At 41.0% G+C, this 20264-nt stretch overlaps 1 protein-coding gene across 3 annotated transcripts in view; it reads left to right on the top strand.

Moving 5' to 3' along the window:
* The window catches only part of PIR (pirin), a 40215-nt gene that overhangs the window by 13502 nt on the left and 6449 nt on the right, over positions 1–20264 (top strand). For all 3 annotated transcript variants that reach the window (XM_077343183.1, XM_077343185.1, XM_077343184.1), the window contains exons 5-6: positions 1670–1876; positions 15303–15387. In XM_077343183.1, the coding sequence (XP_077199298.1) occupies positions 1670–1876; positions 15303–15387 (292 nt within the window). The remainder of the gene's footprint in view (positions 1–1669; positions 1877–15302; positions 15388–20264) is intronic.

A 20264-nucleotide genomic window follows, 5' to 3' on the forward strand; every position in this document is an offset into this window, starting at 1 on the left:
GCTTTTTGTCCCCAGTTGACCCTGAATTAAAGAAAGTCATCTACAAATTATTTGATTTCCATTCTGATATTTAGCGCTTTAAATTTTCCCTCTGCAACGTCTGTGATTGATTTGCAATGACACTACCTTTCCCCTGTGATATCCAGGAGCGGATATAAGTGGCCATATTTGAGGAAAACATTCCAAGAGCCCCAGTATTGTGTAGATGTTCTGTATTTTGCCAGATTAAGTCCCTCCTCCTCACCTGCACTTCCAATGCTAACATAGCAAAGCAGTCTGTCACTGATTGGTCAGGATGTCAGTTCAAAGACTGCCTGATTCCTGGTTGCCATTCCTTCGCAAGACTTATTTCTGCTCTCATTTTGAGATTTGTTTTAAAGAGACTGTGTTGCAAAAGCCCACACTTCTATGAACAGAGATATGCCTCTTGGATTTACTCTCCCCTTCTCATTCTCTGTGAGGGTGCTGCTTCCCCCCACCCCCGGCTCCTGCAGGAAAAGATAAGCAGCCTCTTGCTTCACTTGCCCCTCCCCTGGCTTGCTCTGGCTATATCATCAAGAGACAAAAGGTAAGAAATAAACTCACCTTCAGCCTAGTGCTCCTTCAATGCTGGCTGGAGCTTCAACTGACCCCCCTCAATCAAGCTGGAAGGTGACTGAAAATTGGGACACTGCAAATGCATAAGGGTGACATGTTTAAAATCATGGAAAAGGAAGGCTGTAGATACAGGTTCGAATCGACCAGAATTTGGCTGATGTGAGTGCAGAATGTACCTTTGTCCCCTTTGAGTAGAGCTTATGAATAATAGTTTTAACAAATCTCTGGAATGTCATCAGCAAGTGGCCATCTGGGTTTATAAGGTGAAGATCTGCCTCTAGTGGTTGGATGAAGGTTATCCAATGAGGTTCATGGCAGTCCCCATTCAGCATTCCTACCACTGTGACACACTGGCCCCCCATGGTTTTAAAGACTCAGCAGCTCACAACCTCTTCTCCTGCCCCCCCCCCCAATATCTTCTTGTTGGTACAGAACATTCTGGTTTTTGGATGAAAGGTTAAAGCCCAGAAATCAGATGAATAGCGAGGCTTCTGTACCATTTAAGTACTTCTGCAGAAAGATGGCAAGGTGCAGTTTTGCATGACAAGCTGGAACATGCTAATGTTTCTGCTCAGCTATTAAAGTAAAGCAATTCTGCTATCTTTTGTATCAATTAAGGCAGGAAGAAATGAACCAGCAGATGCTGTAAAGTAACTGGGCCCAGTTTTTCAGCATGGGGATTACAAGTGGATCCTAGTTTGAAAAATGTGCTGTTGTAGAAGTCAGTTACTAAGCCAATGAATACAGTATTTTCAGAAGTATGAAGTATTATTAGAGACAGACCATCATCCTGTGATCTATTCAGCTTTATAGCTTTTGGAAATTCATGTAATATGTTCAGCCCTGGTACCATAGCATGAAGTAGTTATATAACTGTGTCCTTTGGTATCTGTGACCTTAACCTAAATGGCTTTATTTTAGGCAAGGTTACTGTCTTGGAGTGAGAGTACAAATTCAGAGTCGTTAAGTGATTCTGTGAAGAGGAGATTTAAGTTTTAAGCTTCACTGCAGCCTCTGAAAGATAATGTGTTGTGATTCTTTGCCTTCTCTTCCCTTTTCTTCTGATTCCCAGTGGATGACGGCTGGTCGTGGCATTCTACATGCAGAGATGCCCTGCTCTGAAGAACCAGCCCATGGCCTACAGCTTTGGGTCAACTTGAGAAGCTCTGACAAAATGGTGGCACCTCAGTACCAAGAACTGAAGAATGAAGAAATACCTAAGCCCTCACAGAATGGTGTGACAGTGGCTGTCATTTCAGGAGAGGCTCTGAATGTAAAGGTAAACACATTTCAAAGCAGACTAAAGAAGTGTAGAGTGTTAAAACATCAGATGTTTCTGCAGGTCATTTTCTGATGTTACAGAATTTACACTCTTGATTTCCATTAGTATTTTTGAAGTCAGCCCTTGACCTCAAAAAATACTCCACCTTTCTTATTTAAAGCATCCTTCTCCAGGATAAGAAGCATACTTCTTAATCTGTCTGTCCTTGCTGTGGTAAGTTCCTCTGCTGCTTTTTGTTATGTGTGATGGTAGAAAGTGCTGTCAAGATGCAGCTGACTTTTGATGACCATGTAAGGTTTTCAAGGCAAGAGACATTCGAAGTTTCTTTGCCATTTCCTGTCTCTGTTCTGCAACCTTGGACTTCCCTGGTGGTCTCCCATCCAAATAGTAACCAGGACTGATTTTGCTCAAGATTGGGATAGCCTGGGCCATCCAGATTAAGGCTTGGGCAGGCATACAGACTGTGTAAAGAAGAGGAGTTGCTGTTGAGGAAGGATTCCTACCTCCTTCCATTGTCACAAGCAATCGTGATAGTGAAGGGTGGAAGAGAAACAGTTGGTTTTCCAAACAAGACTATCTCCATGGAAGGGACCAACTGTAGCTTATCCCCTGCCAACTTCAACTAGCTTTGTTTGGAAGAAAAAGCTATGGCCTGTTGTAGCCTTCTTCAACCTTTTGGTTGTGAGGGAACCACTGAAATATTTTTCAGGCTTCAAGGATATACACTGGCCACACCTCCCTCAAGAAGTAAGAAGAGCGAGGAACTGAAGATGGCGCCATAAAGAAAAGCTGGACTTCTGTTCAGCTCTTAAGCCATGCCGAGGGTCAGGGGCTTCTGCCCCTGGCTGACATGAGCAGATACACAAATCTGCTCACCGGTCACCCCAGGAACCGGGAACGGCATCCTGAGGGTCCTACAGATCCGTCGGGAGATAGGAAGACCGACCTCCCTGGATTAATAGCGGCTTGTGCTCAAGGTCACTATGGCGTCTTTGTCGCAAACAACTTTACAAGCTTGAAACGACCAGCTGACCTTACATTCTTCCTAGACCATCATTTACCAGATCGACAGGAGCAGAAGCTGACAGAAGCTGGAAGCTGCAACAGTAAGAATTGAAAGCTTTCTGGCTTTTCTCTCTCTTCTCCCACAAGCTCTTCCCTCCCCCCCCCAACCAATTCACAAGCGAATTCCTTCTTTCGCCGAGTGAGAGACTCCCAGCTAATTATACTCATTAACCAAACAAAGAGAGTGCTTTGAAGATTTATTGGTGAAAGTTCAGTGGGGCAATTTGACTTGATACGGAGATCGACAAACTGATAATTTGGGATCGCTCGTGCTCCCGCGAGACCTCACGAGACTTTCTGTTTATAGTTTGTGACTGCCTAGAACTATGGAAGAATTAACTAAGGCACAGCTTTTCCATTTGTTATGCAAAGGAAACTCAGAGATACTGAAAGCAGTCAACAAGCTGGAAAAGGAAATTCGTGGGACTAAGGGGGAGCTTTTGGATGGAGCCCAAGGTCCGGAGAGACCAGCTGATGACGTAGCTCAGCTAACAGTAAATCAAGTGAAACTTCAATGTCTGGAAGTTAATCAACTGGAGGGAGAGAGTGCCAGAGATGTAAAAACGCAAAGTACCTTTAAAGAACCTGGGAAAACAGATTCAAGGAAGGAAAGTACCGAAAACCTGGAAGTCTACTCAGAGCAGGAAATGACTTGGATCAGCAAAATAAAAAGAGTCTATTCAAAAGCGACAGCAACTAGGAAGCTATCAGGAGATATTTCTGTGCGACCAGAGGAAGAGATCCAGATTGACAAAGGATTCAGAGCCCCCTCGAAGGCGATTACAAGCAAGAATCAAGTAAGAGATTTCTTTGGCCCTGACAGAAGGACAATCAGAAATACTCTACTATGGAAAAAAACACAATTTCATTTTCTGCGACCACCTGAAAGATGAGCTGAACAATGGAGCACTCTCCTGGCTTCCTGTGGAAAAATAATAGTAACCTTTAGGACAGGTCCAATATATGAAGGGAACTGACTTTATATCATTTAAGACAATAATAGAATATATCCTTATAATAGATTATCCCCTCCTATGTATCAACAACTACTTTGTTAAGAAAGATGGTAATAACCCCTAGATCAGGATTAATATGCGATGGGAATTGAATATGTATGTTAATATGTATGCTAAAAGAGGATGACAAACCATATTTTATAGGCATTAACAAGACAGTAGTAATTCTTGGGTCAGGGCCAATTTATGAAGGAGACTGACCTAATATGATTTAAGATAATAACAGAATGTATTCCTATAACAGATCATACTCTCATATGTATTAACAATCACTTGGCTAAGAAAAATGGTAAAAACTTCTAGATTAGGAATAATATGTGATGGGAACTAAATATCTATGTTAAAAGAGATGGCAAACCATATCAACTGGTCGCTTTTTCTTTACAACTTCTCTGTAAATGCTTTACATAATAATAAACAATAAAATTATTATTAAAAAAAAAAAGAAGTAAGAAGAGCCTCAGCTGGCTAAGATTAAAATAGCCAAGGCCCCTCCCCTTCCCACCCCCTCCAGGCCCATCATTGGCCACTTTGGGAGGTGTCGTGTCAACCTGCCCAAATAAGGTGGGAGGGGTCTCCTCAGCTGTCATTTGGAAAAGCCCCATGCACAGTACCATTGAGGGGCCTTCGCAGTACCATACAGTACCACACTGCCATGGTTGGGAAAACCTGGCCTGTAGGGTAGAGAATCCCATTGCATATTCTCTTGTCTTGCATTAATTCTCTAGTTGAAGAGGAGCAGCATAGCTCATAATGGTTTTCCATGTGCATTGTAGGGGAAATGAGACCTGTTGAAGGTGCCCACCTCACATGGCTTTTGATTAACCTTGGGAACCAATCAAAAATTGGGGGCCACCATGAATCTTCCCCACAGGAGTATGTGTTTTGTATCTGACATCACAGTAAGCTTTAATGGCAGACCACTCTGAAGCACGGAGAAAGTCAGTGACAAACTCCCATTCTTTTCTTATATTCCAAGTTCACCAAAGAGCGGGACAGCATCCAAAAGACCTGCATCCACTTGCTTCCTGCCATCTTACTCTTCCGAGCACTCAAGCTGCTTATTCTTTCTCCCTTCACAGATGTTTGATATGCTAGGAATCTCTCAAATGTGCATTTCCTCTCTGTCTGTCCAAGCTTGTGCTGGTGGAGGACAATGGCCATTCTTTCATGCGTTTATTATATTTATTTATTTATTTATTTATTTATTTATTTATATAAATAAATATCTGGACCTGCAGGAATGTGCAACTTATTGTATTAATCAGAAGGGAGTTTATTTATCCAGCATACCGCAATTACACACATGAAGCATAATAAACTGTGTAGCCAAGTAGGTACCACAGTTATGCAGATCAATTGGCCGATCCCTCTAAATACTAATGTCAGTCCACTCAGTTGCCTCTGGGGAGAGTGCAGAAAGTTCTCTCACATCTCCCTGGAATGCATCATGACACTCACATTCCTGCGACGGATGGAAAATAGTTTGGTGGGCTGCACCACTCTCATATCTGGTCCTGGAATTTTGCCCAGTGTGAATGTCTGCACAAGTGCCAAAGCCTCTCCATATTCTATTAGCCATTTGCCATACTTGATGTGGCAATTCAAACCCTGAAATTCTAGCTCATCTACTCATGGTGCACCCTGGATAAAGAGCCTGAACGTCTGGCTGCCAGACAACTGTAGGATCTCCTGCTACACCATACGCACATAGAAACAATAAATCATTCCGAGGGGGAAACAGACCTTCACTGTGACAATTGGGTTCTGGGAAGAGCCAGTGTGATGTAGAGCAGTGGACTAGGACCTTGAGTGTCCAGAGTTCAGAGTCCCATGTCCACCCTGGAAGCTTGTTGAGTGACCCATCACACACTCTTAGTCTGCCCTATCTCACAAGGTAGTTGTTGTGGAGAAAATGAAGGAGGGGAGAACAGTGTTTTAAAAATTACTTTCAATCCCAACTGGGAAGAAAAGGGGAATATAAATAAATGCAAATGCAGTGAGTACATCATGTGCTTCCAGCCTTTATTTCATGCTTCAGTGAAGTATAATAATTGTAGAATGACATTTGAGTCCAGTGGCACAAAAACTTATACCCTGAATTTAACCTTGATTCCGATGGCACCTTTAAGGCCAACAAACATTGCTCCACTTCAGACTAGCATTGGCTCCCCACCAATATAATAATTATGAAACCCGGACTGTAGAACAATGGCAGGGCACGAAGACTAGTCATTTTGCCAAATCTCAGTTGTGGAGACCATGCCCTATGAAACAGTCTGAGACCATATGTAAAGCAACCCTTGGCATTTGTGCTGCTAGTGTGTGATCAATGCTGAGGATCAGATCTTTGCCCAGGCAAACAAGGTACTGGGCAGCTCTGCTCAGCTTAGGGGACCTGGTGACTCATTCCCGTCATCATCACTTCAGACTTGCACAGCCATCACCCAAGTCCAAGCCCCTTCCAGGTTTATAATTCAATGAGTCCCTGAGATGCTAGACATGCTGCTTGGTCTTGGCTTGATCCAAGTGTACCTGGCAAAGTACAGTCCTTGTCTCTCCCACCCCAGTCCCCAATTCCATTTCAAAATTGGCACAAAATTGCAATGTTTACAGCACTTGGATCCACAAATGTTGCTTATCTGTGGTCTTAGCCTGTAGAATTGGAAAGAGCATGTTCTCCCTTCATCCTGAAACTTCTGGAAATAGTTTTTGCTGTTGAATGAATGGCACAAGACAGACAGATCATAAAATCGCACCCTTTAAAGCAATACTTAAAGCTAATGATAGAGAGAAGTCATCTTTTTTATTTGTGGCAGGGAGGCGAAAAAGGAGTCAGGACTTTGCCAGTGTAGGCTGAGTATCAAGGACTGTGATCTTGGTATTTAAAGCAGCATTTTATTGGGTATTTTATAAGCTAGTTTGCCTCACAGTGATGGAGAAGCACATAAAATAAGTGACCGAGACTCGTCCTATATGCCGTTGAGGCATGCCTTGGTGATATATTGGAATGTGGCTTGCAAAAGAAGCCAGGCCGTCTTTGTTCTTGGAGGGAACCCACATCCACTTCCAATCAAGAAAGGTTACAAAGGAAAAACAAGCAGAACAGCTTGCTAAGCCAGTCTGAGCTGGCCCCATGCAGAAAGCTGAAGCCCACCCCTCATTTTCCGAGCTGAACCTTGACCTCTCTGCTCGGTCTTTGCATTCCACTGCTTTGTTTTATTAACTGAACTATCTATGTAAAAAATACTGTGGCCCTAGCATTCCTGCAAAGCCCACTGCCAAATTAATGGCTGTTTTGTCTTAATTCTTGTTCCCATTTTGGCTTTTAGGATTCTCACTAATGAAAAGGATCTGTGTTCCTGCACATGTCTACTCTGAAATCTGCATACTTTTTCTCTTTTCTCATGGTTCATATCCTTAATTGGTAGGCAAGACACAGCTAGACAGCAGCTTTGAGATAGTAAACTCTGCTGTGCTCAACAGAACATACACTGGGTTGAATTGGTGTATGTTCATGAGGCCCGGACCTGAGAGCTAGGTCAACTGGCTTGTGTCTCCAGAAGACAAAACAAACAAACCCTGTTTTTATAGTGTTTACCATGTCTATGGTCAGGATTGGAACTTCAAACTGTGTGGTGGGTTAAAATATAATGTACGTGAAGGAACTGGTACGGATGTTCCTGACCCTTATATATATAAAACTTTCACCGTATCCTTATGACTGGAAGAGCTCTAGTTTCATAATATGAAAACTCAGGGACTTTTGGAACTAAAGCATGGAAAACAATCTATTTTATACTGAAAGCCAGATTTCAAGATTAGATTAACAAATTACACGACCCTAGCATATGCTCAAAATAAGCATCTCTAGCCTGCAAATGGGTAATTTGGTTTTCTGTTTGCAAGATGCTGAGGCATCCACCGTGATCAGTGGCTAACCATTTGTCAAATGTTCTTCACTTAGTTGTCAGGAATATCTTCTTCACTGGATCACTTTATACTTGAAGCATCTATTTTTTCTTAGAGATTCTTATCTACTGCAGATTTAGAATAAACTGGAACTGGGTGAGGCAGTTTCAAAATGTTTTGGAATAATAGCATACCTGGTGGAATTTCTGAAGTTGCACAAGTGTCTGCCTTAGTGTTTCCTGTCAGTAGATTCCTAACCTGCAAGTAATACCATTTTTCCTAGGGTGGTGAAGAATATTTATTTTATAACACTTCAAAACATGCCAGAATACTGTCATTATCAGTAATATCCTCAAGGGTTGTATGCCTTATCATGCCTAATTTGTCATCATAAAGATTTATTTTTCCGTTTTAACATGGACTAGGCAGAGCTCAAATTATAGCTATCTCTGTCCTTTTGAATTAGCTATCTGTTTCCGTATATTCCTGAGTAATCATGTATGTAATTTTTCTTTTTAAAAAAGGTGAAGCCAGAGCAGTTAAGCCTTGAGTAGAGAAAACAAATTGTTGTTCCGTATAAATCCAATTTGGTAGATTAGGATAGTCATCTTTTCTCCCTCCCTGTGTTGAAATAAAACATCTGTGGTAGTTTTGCAAATTACCAGCTAGATTCAAGCTTCAGGGTGGCTGAACTATGGTTCTACGGATGTTCATGAACTACAATTCACATGTTGGTAGGGTTTTATGGGAATTGTAGTCTATGGACACCTGGATATCCTCAGTTTTGCTACCCCTGATGCTGTTCTACTGCCATCCCCTGAAACAGCCTTTGAAAATTAGCTTCTGTGAGTTTGCATGAATGACGCATGATGTTCCTGGAGCTGCCTACCAAACACTGGGCAACGTGTATGTTTGTGTGATTTTTTTAATGATGGTTACGGGGAAAATAAGCAACTGCATTGGTCCCTGTGGTGTATTAATATTAATTACAAGAAATCAGTCTCACAGATTTTTGTGTTTGTATCCAATACTTGAGTGTTGCCGGGTATTTTCTCTCATTTGAAGGACTACTTGCTGAAGACTCATTTTGAAGTATCCTTGTATAATCTTATAATTTTTTATACCCTCACTCATTACTTTAAAAAATAATTCCTAAAACCTGTCCACAGGCTCAATAAACAGATGGTCCATATCTTTGGCTATGAGCCCATCTTGCAACTGCACTCAACTTACCAGCACCTGTTAGTCACATTGACTGTACCCTTTCAGCACCCCAGGCCTGTGGGTCCATCTTCCAGGCAAACTAAGGAAGAGTCCACCACACTGTACTAATGAAAAGATGCAAGTTTGAATCTTTTGAACAGAACCTTGGGAGCCACTTGACAGAGTTACCATAGTGCAGTCATAAACACTTTCCGGGGAGTAAGCCCCACTGAATAGACCTGATTAGGATTGCACTAGTAGATGCTAGGCTAAAACAAATGTCTGTTTTAATTGGTTCTCAAATAACTTTGTTGCCCAGGTTGAGTGCCAGGTGCTTGGAAGAAAGACAAGTTTATAAGTATTTAAAATAAGTCATAAACCAGAAATTGATGCGAAAGAATGAAAAATGCATCTGCATATATAAATATTTTCTGGCCTGAATCTATCTTAATAGCCTGCCTCCTGTTTAATTTTACTGATAAGCAGTGTAATGCATTATGGCTCGTCAATGTGCTGTAATGCTGGAAGACCAGGGAAAGACCTCCAGCAGCCCTGGGCTTGCACTTCTTTGCTATGGTAGCATCTGAGCCTCTCCAACATTGCCTTTTCGAAAGCAGGAGGAGGACTACTGCCTACTGATGCACATTTTCATGCTTCAGTGATAGGAAAATTTCATAACATGACATCATGGCTAATGAATGGTGAGGACCTTCATCCATGTTGCTACTGCCCAGAATCATTTAACACATTCTACAGTACAGATATGCCAGCCAATATGTTCAAGAGTGAAATCTGAAGTGGAATCACAGAGTCACATTCTGAGAGAGTTACTCATTTTTATTACAATTCCTCCTCAAACATCACTTATGTGTGGAATGCAGATTGGGAGATGGTAACAGAGCTTTTAATGCTGCCAGGTCATTAGTAAGCAACTAGTGGGTCTAACCATATGCAGATATTTGGCATTTAAAAAGAAGGCTGTGTCTGCAGCTGTGTTTCATGTATTCAGAGGATGACTTTATATTGCATTCTTTTCAGAAACTTATCAGGTCTTTTATTTTATCACCATCTTACATTCCTCTTATGAAATGTATTGGCAAATATGGTATTCATTAGGAAGAAGAATCAATTCCACATGTAAATTGCATGGCTAATGAAGTTGTGTTCATAGGATAGAGAAGCTGCTATCCTTTCTAGTACGAGTGTGGCTGGCACAAATGTCTTCAAGGCTAGTATAAATCCTTTTCCTGCATGTTGAAGGTGCCTGCTCGAACCATTTTAAAGCCGGAGTCTTTATTGCCAGGCATAACTTAAAAAAAAAACACAGGTTAGAGGGACAATGTGGGGCATGCATACCATAGCAGTCATAAATTCTTTCAGCATGTGGCTTCAAATACTACCTTAAGTACTTTGCCATGTTATTTTAAATGCATTTCTGAGTTAATGTTCTCTTTTCAGAGAGTACACTTTGCATTCAGTGCACTGGACTTCCACGTGTGCTTCATTCCTGCAAAGGATTATAACTTGTACATTGATTGAAACACAACTTGTTGTTTCATCCTGAGAAGGAACTGTCATTTTAGTGTTTTGTTCCTTTAGGAATAGAAATTCTCTTTGTAATAAGAATACAAAATGAAATTTGGGTTGTATGAGTTATGATTTGATGGCGTGCTTTTATGGATATTGTAGAATAACTGGAAAAAATAATCACTGAAGCACTGATTAGTTTCATCAGTATAATCTAATGTGTTGTCATTTCTGCACAGAGGGTAATATGGATGTCACCACTGCTCACAAACTCTTTGATGCTAGTTTACAGTTTCCTGTGTGGAAGTGGTAAATGTGTTGGAAGATCTGTCATGTGAGAAGACAACTATTTACCAGAGGCTCAACATACTTGTACGAATTAAATGGAAACAAATGCTGAAAAGGAAACTGAAGAGTAAAGGAGGATATGCATATGTATCTAGATTTTGATGTTGTGTTCCGTTATCATTCTGCCAAGATTGTACAAAGGGTACTGAGTTGGTGAATGAATTCTAGTTTCCTTAAGAGACCACCTCTGGGGGTGAGAGGTTATTCTTGGCTATATTAATCCTGGGCTTCCCTGCTGAGACTAATGAAGTCTGTGTGGTATTGAGGGATTAGGTTACCTAAGCACTGACAATGACAGAAACCAGAACAAAAATGGACTTTTAAATTGACTTTCTGTTGCTGTGCTCATTTTGCTAAAATATCTATTTAAGAGGAGGTTAATTTTTAACAACCATTCCTAAGTATGACTGAAGTGCATTCTTTGGTATTCTGGTTGCATTTCCACAGCAGATATTAAAATATGTTTAGTATATTGTTCTTCAGTCCAAAAGTATGTATGTATTTACATGTGTATGGAAAGAAAGCATGTGTGCAGACTTGTATGTCATTGAGATCATTTATTTAAGCCATTTTTGGCCTGCCTTTCTGTTTAGTGGATGCCAAGTGAGTTACAATTCCAATTAAAGTATATATTCAGAATACAAAATGATTAAAACAACAACTTTAACACCAGAAATGATTTGTGCAACTGTTGATAATAAAACACGCTTAATTTAGCTTCTGTCATTTTACCCAAAAGCACTTTCCTGAGGGTACCTTCTTTGGTGGGCAGTAATCTGTGCCCCATAAATTCAATCTTCACCAAACTTGGAGGGCAGGTAGAGGAGAGTCAGCCAGGAATCCCCTATGAGTTTGGTGTCTCTACTTTGCACAGGATCCATTTTATACATTCCTGAACCTGTACATGTTAATTTTAAAATTTATGTTTCAACTTTTATTCCAGCCTTTTAAAAAAAGGACCACATGTTATTTAAGTTCAGTAAACATTTAGATTGAAATATCTCCATTCACAATCTGGCAGAAGCTCAACAAATGGTTGGAAAGTCCATGCCACTTTACCTGCCACAACTTCACTTTGCAAAGCTCTACTGGCCAAAATTCATCACAAACTTTAGTTCATGAGCCAGATTGTGCCCATCCTTACTACAAAAATGCCTAGATATCCTTAAAACTAGTCTCTATAATTGTTCTTATGAGAACTGGTCAAATCACGTAGATCTTTAATCCAGGATTGAGAAGAAAGTGATTTTACTGCCTTACTAAAGACTATTTGTTTTATTCACTTGTTCATCTTCCCTTCAACTCTCTACGTCAGACAAATGGGCTGGTCCCTGTGCAAAAGAATCAAAGGATTGAGGACTGATATTAAAAATTACAATATTCAGAAACTAGTGGGAGAACATTGTAATCTTCCAGGTTGTTCTATTGCCGATTGAAGAGTGGCAGTTCTACAGAGAATCTTCAAAGGAAGATTACAATGGGAGATTGTGAAGTTCATAAAAACGTTATATTGGTGTTTATTTTATTTATTTATTACATTTTTACCCCATCCTTTACTGGAGACTCATGTTTAAGCTTCTGTTGGACATAAATTTTAACTTTATCTTGATTCCCCTTTAGCTTTATAAGCATTAACATTTTTTCATGAGATATTATTCATTTATTTAACTTTCGAGTTGGTCATTGGGCAGAACTTTAGGTTAAAAAAATGTCCTGCTTATATGTCCAAAGATCTATCAATATAGCCATATTACAAAAGTAACAGATCCGTATAGATTTGAAGAAGAGTTGGTTCTTATATGCTGCTTTTCTCTACCTGAAGGAGTCTCAGAGCAGCTTGCATTCGCCTTCCCTTTCCTCTCCTCACAACAGACACCCTGTGAGGGAGGTGAGGCTGAGAGAGCCCTGATATTACAGCTCGGTCAGAACAGCTTTATCAGTGCTGTGGCATGTGGCATGCCCAAGGTCACCCAGCTGGTTGCATGTGGGGGAGGGTGGAATCAAACCTGGCTTGCCAGATTAGAAGTCCACACTCCTAACCACTACACCAAACTGGCTTTCTATTTGATTCCCCAGAGATCCACTTCATGCCATTTTCCTCCCTCTACCTTCTCCTGTCATTGCTTAAAAAGATGAGTTCCAGGAGTGGGGCACTCCATGTGGTGGGTTATAGACATGGAGTACTCAGCTCCCTGTGTATCATAATGGATTTCCTTCATATGAGGGAATTTAAGAACTGAGACCACGTTCTGCTGTTGTCAGCTGAAGGTCCATTCAAAGCCAAATTAGCGTTTATCACCAAAACTCTTCTTTTCTACTGTATTTTAGATATAATTAATTACTAGCTCCTTGCTTGCATTTTTCTGCCATTGGTTTATTGTTTTTACTCTGTGAAACTTTTAGAGCATTTGTAACTATGATTTGGATGAAAAAGCTGGAAAAATGTAATTTTGAATTTCGCAGTTGATTTTTGATATATACTCTGCAAGCAATTTGATATCATACTTGTTTATATATATATATATATATATATATATATATATATATATATATATATATATATATATATATATATATATATATATATATATATATATATATATATATATATATATATATATATATATATATATATATATATATATATATATATATATATATATATATACACACACACATACACTAATAAATAAGCCCGCTGCTCTTGGAATGCAGCGGGCGCTAGCAGGGGTTTGGAGGGTGAGGGGGCGACTGTCGACGGGCACGGGGCGAGGGGGTGGACTCTAGGTGGGTTGTGGGACGCCGCGTGAGGCGGAGGCGGGTCATCCTGCCCCCCCGGCGGCGGCAGCGGCAGCGGCAGCGCAGCCTACCCGGAGCTGGCGGCGGGGTGGCGGCGGCGGCGGCAGCACAGCCTATCCGGAGCTGGCGGCGGGGCGGCCATTCTATTCCTCGCTAGGCAAGGGAGCCCCCGGCAGCCGTGCTCCGTGCTCCCTCGGGCGGCGGCGGCCTGATGTGGTGAGAAGCGCTTTGCGCCTCTCGCTGCGTCAGGCCGCCAGGCAGGGAACCCCCAGCAGCCGCGCTCTGTGCGGTCGCCGGGGGCTCCCATGCGGGCAGCCTGACGCATTGGAGGCACTTGGTGTCAGGCCGGCGGCAAAGGAGCAACTGTGAGCCGCGCTGTGCGCGGCTCGCAGTTGCTGGGCCTGGGAATCGGAGGGACCAATCAGCAGGCGCCATGCGCCTGCCGATTGGTCCCTCCGATTGTCTGGAGGAAGGGTCCAATCCGGACACTTCCTCATCCTGGACACATCCCGCCCCAGAACCCCTTACCCTTTTATTTAGTCCGTGGCGCCACGGGCGGTGTAAAAAAAAAAAAAAAAAAAATATATATATATATATATATATATATATATATATATATATATATATATATATATATATATATATATAATAGACTAAAATACAGTAAAATCAACTGATTAAAACATCTTAATTCTAGCTTGATAAACAGCCATTAAAAATTCAGCTACACACAATGTGGTCTCTGCAGAAAGATCATTAAGCAGAAACATTAAGCAGAAACTAGACCTCTGGGACAAAGTAGAGGATCCAGAAGTTTTCTGCGAAGACTCACATGAAGTTCACAATCTAAAATAATATGTGAGGTTGAATCGAGACAGTTTGCAGAACACGGACACAATCTTTCCCTCCTTGGGACATGCTGGTATCTTCCTGCAAGGACGCTTGAGGGAAGACAACTCATTCTTGCCAGCATGAAAACTCTACGAAGGGCTGGACTAGTAAGATTATAAAAATAATTAACAATTTCCCCTCAATTTAATCGAATCCCCAGAGCAGCAGGAGAACATACACAGGGTTGTGCTGGAAACATTTTGGACTGTTCGGCCGCCACTAATCTTTGTTTCAAAAATTTAAAAATTTAATACTTGTTAAAAATGTGATTTATCATCAAAATGAGCTACAGGTGCCAGCTTCGAGTAGTGGTTAAGAATGGTGGTTTCTAATATGGTGAGCCAGGTTTGATTCTGCGCTCCCCCACATGCAGCCAGCTCAGTGATCTTAGGCTCGCCAGAGCACTGATAGAGCTGTTCTGACTGTGCAGTAATATCAGTGCTTTCTCAGTCCCACCTACCTCACAGGGTGTCTGTTGTGGGGAGAGGAAAGGGAAGATAATCGGAAGCTGCTTTGAGACTCCTTTGCGTAGAGAAAAGCGGCATATACAAAACCTGTTGCTGCTGCCGCTGCTGCCTCTGTTTGCTTTGATGGGGTCTGTGATACCACAGAATTTTCCTTCAGTAGATATCTAATTTTGGTATTTCTTGGTATTTTTTCAGTCTAAAGTGTATACTCGCACACCAACACTGTACCTGGATTTCAAGTTAGACAAAGGAGTGAAACACACACAGGCAGTTCCTAAAGGTAGGAAGTTTCTTTCTCTAGACAATCAGGAATTTAATCCAGCTCAAATTATAACACCTAGATCTGAGGCTCACTGTTGATGTATTTCCATGGGATAAAATTGCTTATGTGAAGATTGCTTTTTGTATTACAGGTCCCAGGGATTTTCTCACACGTATATAAAAAAATTGTGTCCTTTAAACAGATTAGGAAACTAGGATTTCTGTCACATGGGAAAACATTGTCATATCTCAATTGAGTGGAAAACTTCTGAAATAGCACCAAAGTTAAATTCAGAAATCCTTCTATGGGGGTAGCAATATAAAGCATCCAAATATCCAAGCAGAAATATTGGTTCAAGATCCTGTTGTTTGCTTTATTATGCTTAAGATCCAATTAGCAAATTTTTATGTTCCTAACAATGCAAAGGATACATTTAATGATTAATTCTTTCAGAAGCACATGGATGTATTGGATGCAGAATTTGTTTTGATTGGTGGCCTGAATGCTGTTCTGGAACCTTGACAAGTCACGTACAATAATTGGAGCTAAGCTCACAAAGAAGGGTTTTTTTCTTTTTTTGTATTTTAATCAATTATCATTATTTGATCCTTGGAGATTCTGAAACCCACAAAAGCGGAAATATACTTTTTATTCGCAAAGACATAATTCCTACTTGAGGATTGATCAATGTTGGCTTTCCAAATCCTTATTGCCTGTGGTATTTAATGTGTAAATATTACCTATTACTTTTGCTAATCATAATCTACTGGAATTAGCATTGAACTGTCAAAGAACTGGGATCAGACCTTGGAAAATGAATGCATATCTATTTGAAGATAAGCAAAGAGTACAGGAATGTGAAAAAGAACTGCAATAATTTTTCTGGTTTAAGCATCAGATGTAAAAATTTCAATAATATGGGATGCCGGTAAAGCTTATAAGAGAGGACTGTTAATTTGACAAAATAAGGGAGAAAGGGATAAGTGCCACAAACTAAAATCTTTTCTGGACCACCTCCAGCAATTAGAAGAGTCACATTAGACACTACAATCTAAACATATATGGAAACAAATCCTGGCCTTAAGACTGAAGAGAGATCTTATTGAAACAGAAGAGATGAGGAAATGGTTGGATTTCCTAAAACAAAAGAATTTTGAATATGCGTATAAATCTGGAAAACGGTAGGCCTATAAACTGTTTAAAAAAAAAAGTCCCAGAAGAGTTCTATTTCTAGGCTAAAATATAAAGACATGGAATATTTTTCAGAAAAGGATATCTAAGTTAGCCATTTTTTTCAAGGTTTATATCACTCTGAGAGGGCAGGAAGTAATATGTAAGAATTGGGGTCCCTGAAAGATATATCTAAAGAAATTTACATAACATCATTGTAAAATTTTAAATCCAAAAGTATCAGTTCAAGAAGTAAATGGACTACCAGCTGAATTCTATAAAGGATTGATCCATGTAATAACACTTTTGCTATATCAACTTTTGCTTAAGATAATGGATACATCGGAAAGACTGATTCCAGAATCTTGGGAGCAACATCAAGAACTCTCATACAGAAGGAGGGAACAGACCCATCCTTTTAGAGGAATGGTTAAAAGGATGCATTGGTGAGGTTATACATGAGGACCAAACAGGCTTTATGTCAAAAAGACTTATGAGAAATAATATCCATTTAGTCTTGAATGCTATGGATTATATGCAGAGGACACAACAATGTATGGCTTTTGTCTTTCTTGATGCGGAAAAAGCTTTTGGTAATGTCCAGTGGAAGTTTCTATCAGCAACTCTATGGACTGTGGTGACATATTTTTGAAACTGATTTAGCAAATATATTTTAAACAGGAAGCCAATATTCTGGTAAAAGGAATCCTTACACTTCAAAAAATTCAGATAATAAAGGGTACCAGACAAGGATGTTTGTTATCCCCTTTACTATTTAATTTGGGCCTTGAAACTAGCAACAACAATAACAATCAGAAAACTTTCTATGGACTTAATTTTATGTTCTGTGCAAAGAGAAAGTGTGATGGTGTCATTGGGTAGTTTTTCAAAGTGGTTTGGTGAAGAACACTTCTGTAAAGGAAATTAAGATCACAGTATTTATTTATTTGTCATATGGCATGTGTGTAGTATGGCCAAGGGATCCTAAGATTGTATCTGGTTTTCAAATGGTTGGAGACAAGTTAGGTACAGGCAGGAGATGCTTGGAGGTGGTCTGCCATTGCCTGTCCCTCTGTCACTACTCAGGTATTCTTTGGAGGTTGCCCTTCCAAATGCTAGCTGGGGCTAACTTAGCTTAGTTTCCAAGATCTAATGGGATCAGGTTTGCCTGACTTATCCAGGTGGGATACTCTAGGCCAGTGGTCCCCAACCTTTTTATCACCGGGGACCACTCAACGCCGGGGATCACTCACCGGGGACCACTCAACGCCTTTCACTGAGGCCCGGTGGGGGGGTAGTTTACTCCTCTACTCTCAACCACTGCCCTAATGCTCTCTGATTGCTATGGTAATGTTTAAACATCCCTTCAAAATAAGATACAGACACGCCACAACAATGAAGTATGTTGTAAAGGGCTGGGGGGGTGAAATAAAGGGCCGGGGGGGGAGAAGGCATTCTTCGGGGCCCGCCTCCAATCAGTCAAAGGACCACATGTGGTCCGCGGCCCACAGGTTGGGGATCGCTACTCTAGGCAGTGGTTATAATGTCAGCTCTGATTTGCCTGTTCATCTATTAGTGTTTAACTGGGAGTAAACTAAGGGGGAGGGGAAACATGCTCCCTCCCCCTCCGTGCCTGACAAACCCGGCAGGGCTGCGCCTGCGCAGGCTGCTTCTGCCCTTACTGGCCTCCGCCTCCGATGCTCGCCAACGCAGCGGGGCGCTCACCTCACTTCCCCTTGGCTCCAAATCGACGCCTCGACGCCCGCCGCTCCGGGTTTTGCCGCTGTCGCGCCCAGTCCCGTGCATAACCGGTTTGCTTCACGTCTTCCCCCTCCGTGTTTTCCATGTGACCCAAAATCGCTGTTTCGGCGGCCATGCATAATTGTCCAAAGTGGATATTTGAACCCAGGTTTCCTTGTTCTCTGTCCAAAATTCTGTACATTATACCACACCAACTATTTAGAAAGAATTATATTAGGTCATTTATGCATAAGAATATTATTGTCAGAATCACAGGACTATCTTCTTGTTGGGTCCTATGAGATTGTTGAGATTCATAATTTAACTCTATAATGTGGTGCAACTTCATGACCCCTCAATGGACATGAAGTCTACAGTGCATATGTAATCTATTTGTATGTCACAGAATCAGCTCTGGCCTTTTTTATGGCTATGCTTTTTTGCAGCTGGGTTGTTTTTGGATATCTTCCTGTAGAATGTCTGCCTATTTATGGGGAAAGATGGTGGCCCTGCTTCGGGAGCTTTTGCGGATCAGGATTTTCTTGTCAAAATGACAGGGGTATCTGCTGATTCTGGGATTTGTGCCCACGGAATGAGGAGGCTGTAGCCTTGAAAGGAAAACTATAATTGTTAAAAACCCTTTAGGTCATTTTAGAGGTACATGTCTTTTAGAAGATGTTTCCCTGTTTAGTTTCAATAATGCTGCTTTAAGAAACAGATAAGAACTACAAAGTGTTACTCCATTTGCATGCAGAATATCAAAATACATAGCCCAAACAATTAAGAGTATTGTGGCACCCTGAAGGCTGACAGATTAATTTGTCTTTTAGGTGCCCTAACACTTCTTTTTTTTTACTTTACTAACATGTCTGCCCCTCTAAGATTTATCAGGTTGTTTGTTCATTCCTCTGTTTATGTTATTACATTTGTATACCACCATCCCCTAAGGCTTAGAACGGCTCACATAGAACTTAACAGAATAATACATTAAATTGACTCAATAGTAATAACCATAAACAGAGAATATCATTCTAACAGTGACAATCTAACAGGCCCAAACTGTTCAGATCTGTCACATGGGTTCAAGGGGGGTGGGTTTGGGGCCCAGTAGGTGTTGTTTAGTTTTGGTCGACCTCAACCAAAGGCTTGATGGAGGAGCTGCCTTTTGCAGGCCCCGCGGAACTGTTTGGCAAAACATAATCTATAGGGCCTTCATTTTGAAGGCTGCCTTCCTAAACCTATTGGCAAATACTTCACATGTAAACTTAGTATAACTGCCAAGTAACCATACTTATGATCAGACTTTAAGGTAAAGGTAAAGGTATCCCCTGTGCAAGCACCGAGTCATGTCTGACCCTTGGGGTGACGCCCTCTAGCGTTTTCATGGCAGACTCAATACGGGGTGGTTTGCCAGTGCCTTCCCCAGTCATGACCGTTATGATCAGACTTTATCAGCTACAAATATGGCATGGAATGTACCCTTTGCCTTGCAAATGGAAATGGTAATGGGATATAGTATCTAGGTTCTGAGTGACCTTGTTGATTGTTCAATGTGTAAAACTATTTCAAGGCTGAACAACTATTGAGCAAGCTTTCGGTGAATTGGATGCAGTCTATAGGACTTGGACTGCCATGTCCTGTTAAAACAGGCCTCTGTGGTAGCAGTATTAAATAATATTCATAGGTCATGAAGTACGATGTGATTGATTTCAAATAATGATGGAGACCTGACCTGGATAGTCCAGGCAAGTATAATCTCAGTGGATCTTGGAAGCTAAGTAGGGTTAGCCATGGCTAGTATTTGGATGGGAGACATCCAAGGAATATTTGGGTTATGACGCGGAAGCAGATAATGGCAAAACCAGTTTTGAACATCTCTTGCCTGGCTGCCAGACAATCCTAGGATCTCCTGGATATACTACACACATGCCATATGATAAATAATATAATAAATATTATGAAGTTGCACATAGTCAAATACTAGA

The sequence above is a fragment of the Paroedura picta genome, chromosome 6 (assembly GCF_049243985.1).
Source record: "Paroedura picta isolate Pp20150507F chromosome 6, Ppicta_v3.0, whole genome shotgun sequence".
NCBI classification, from domain to species: domain Eukaryota; kingdom Metazoa; phylum Chordata; class Lepidosauria; order Squamata; family Gekkonidae; genus Paroedura; species Paroedura picta.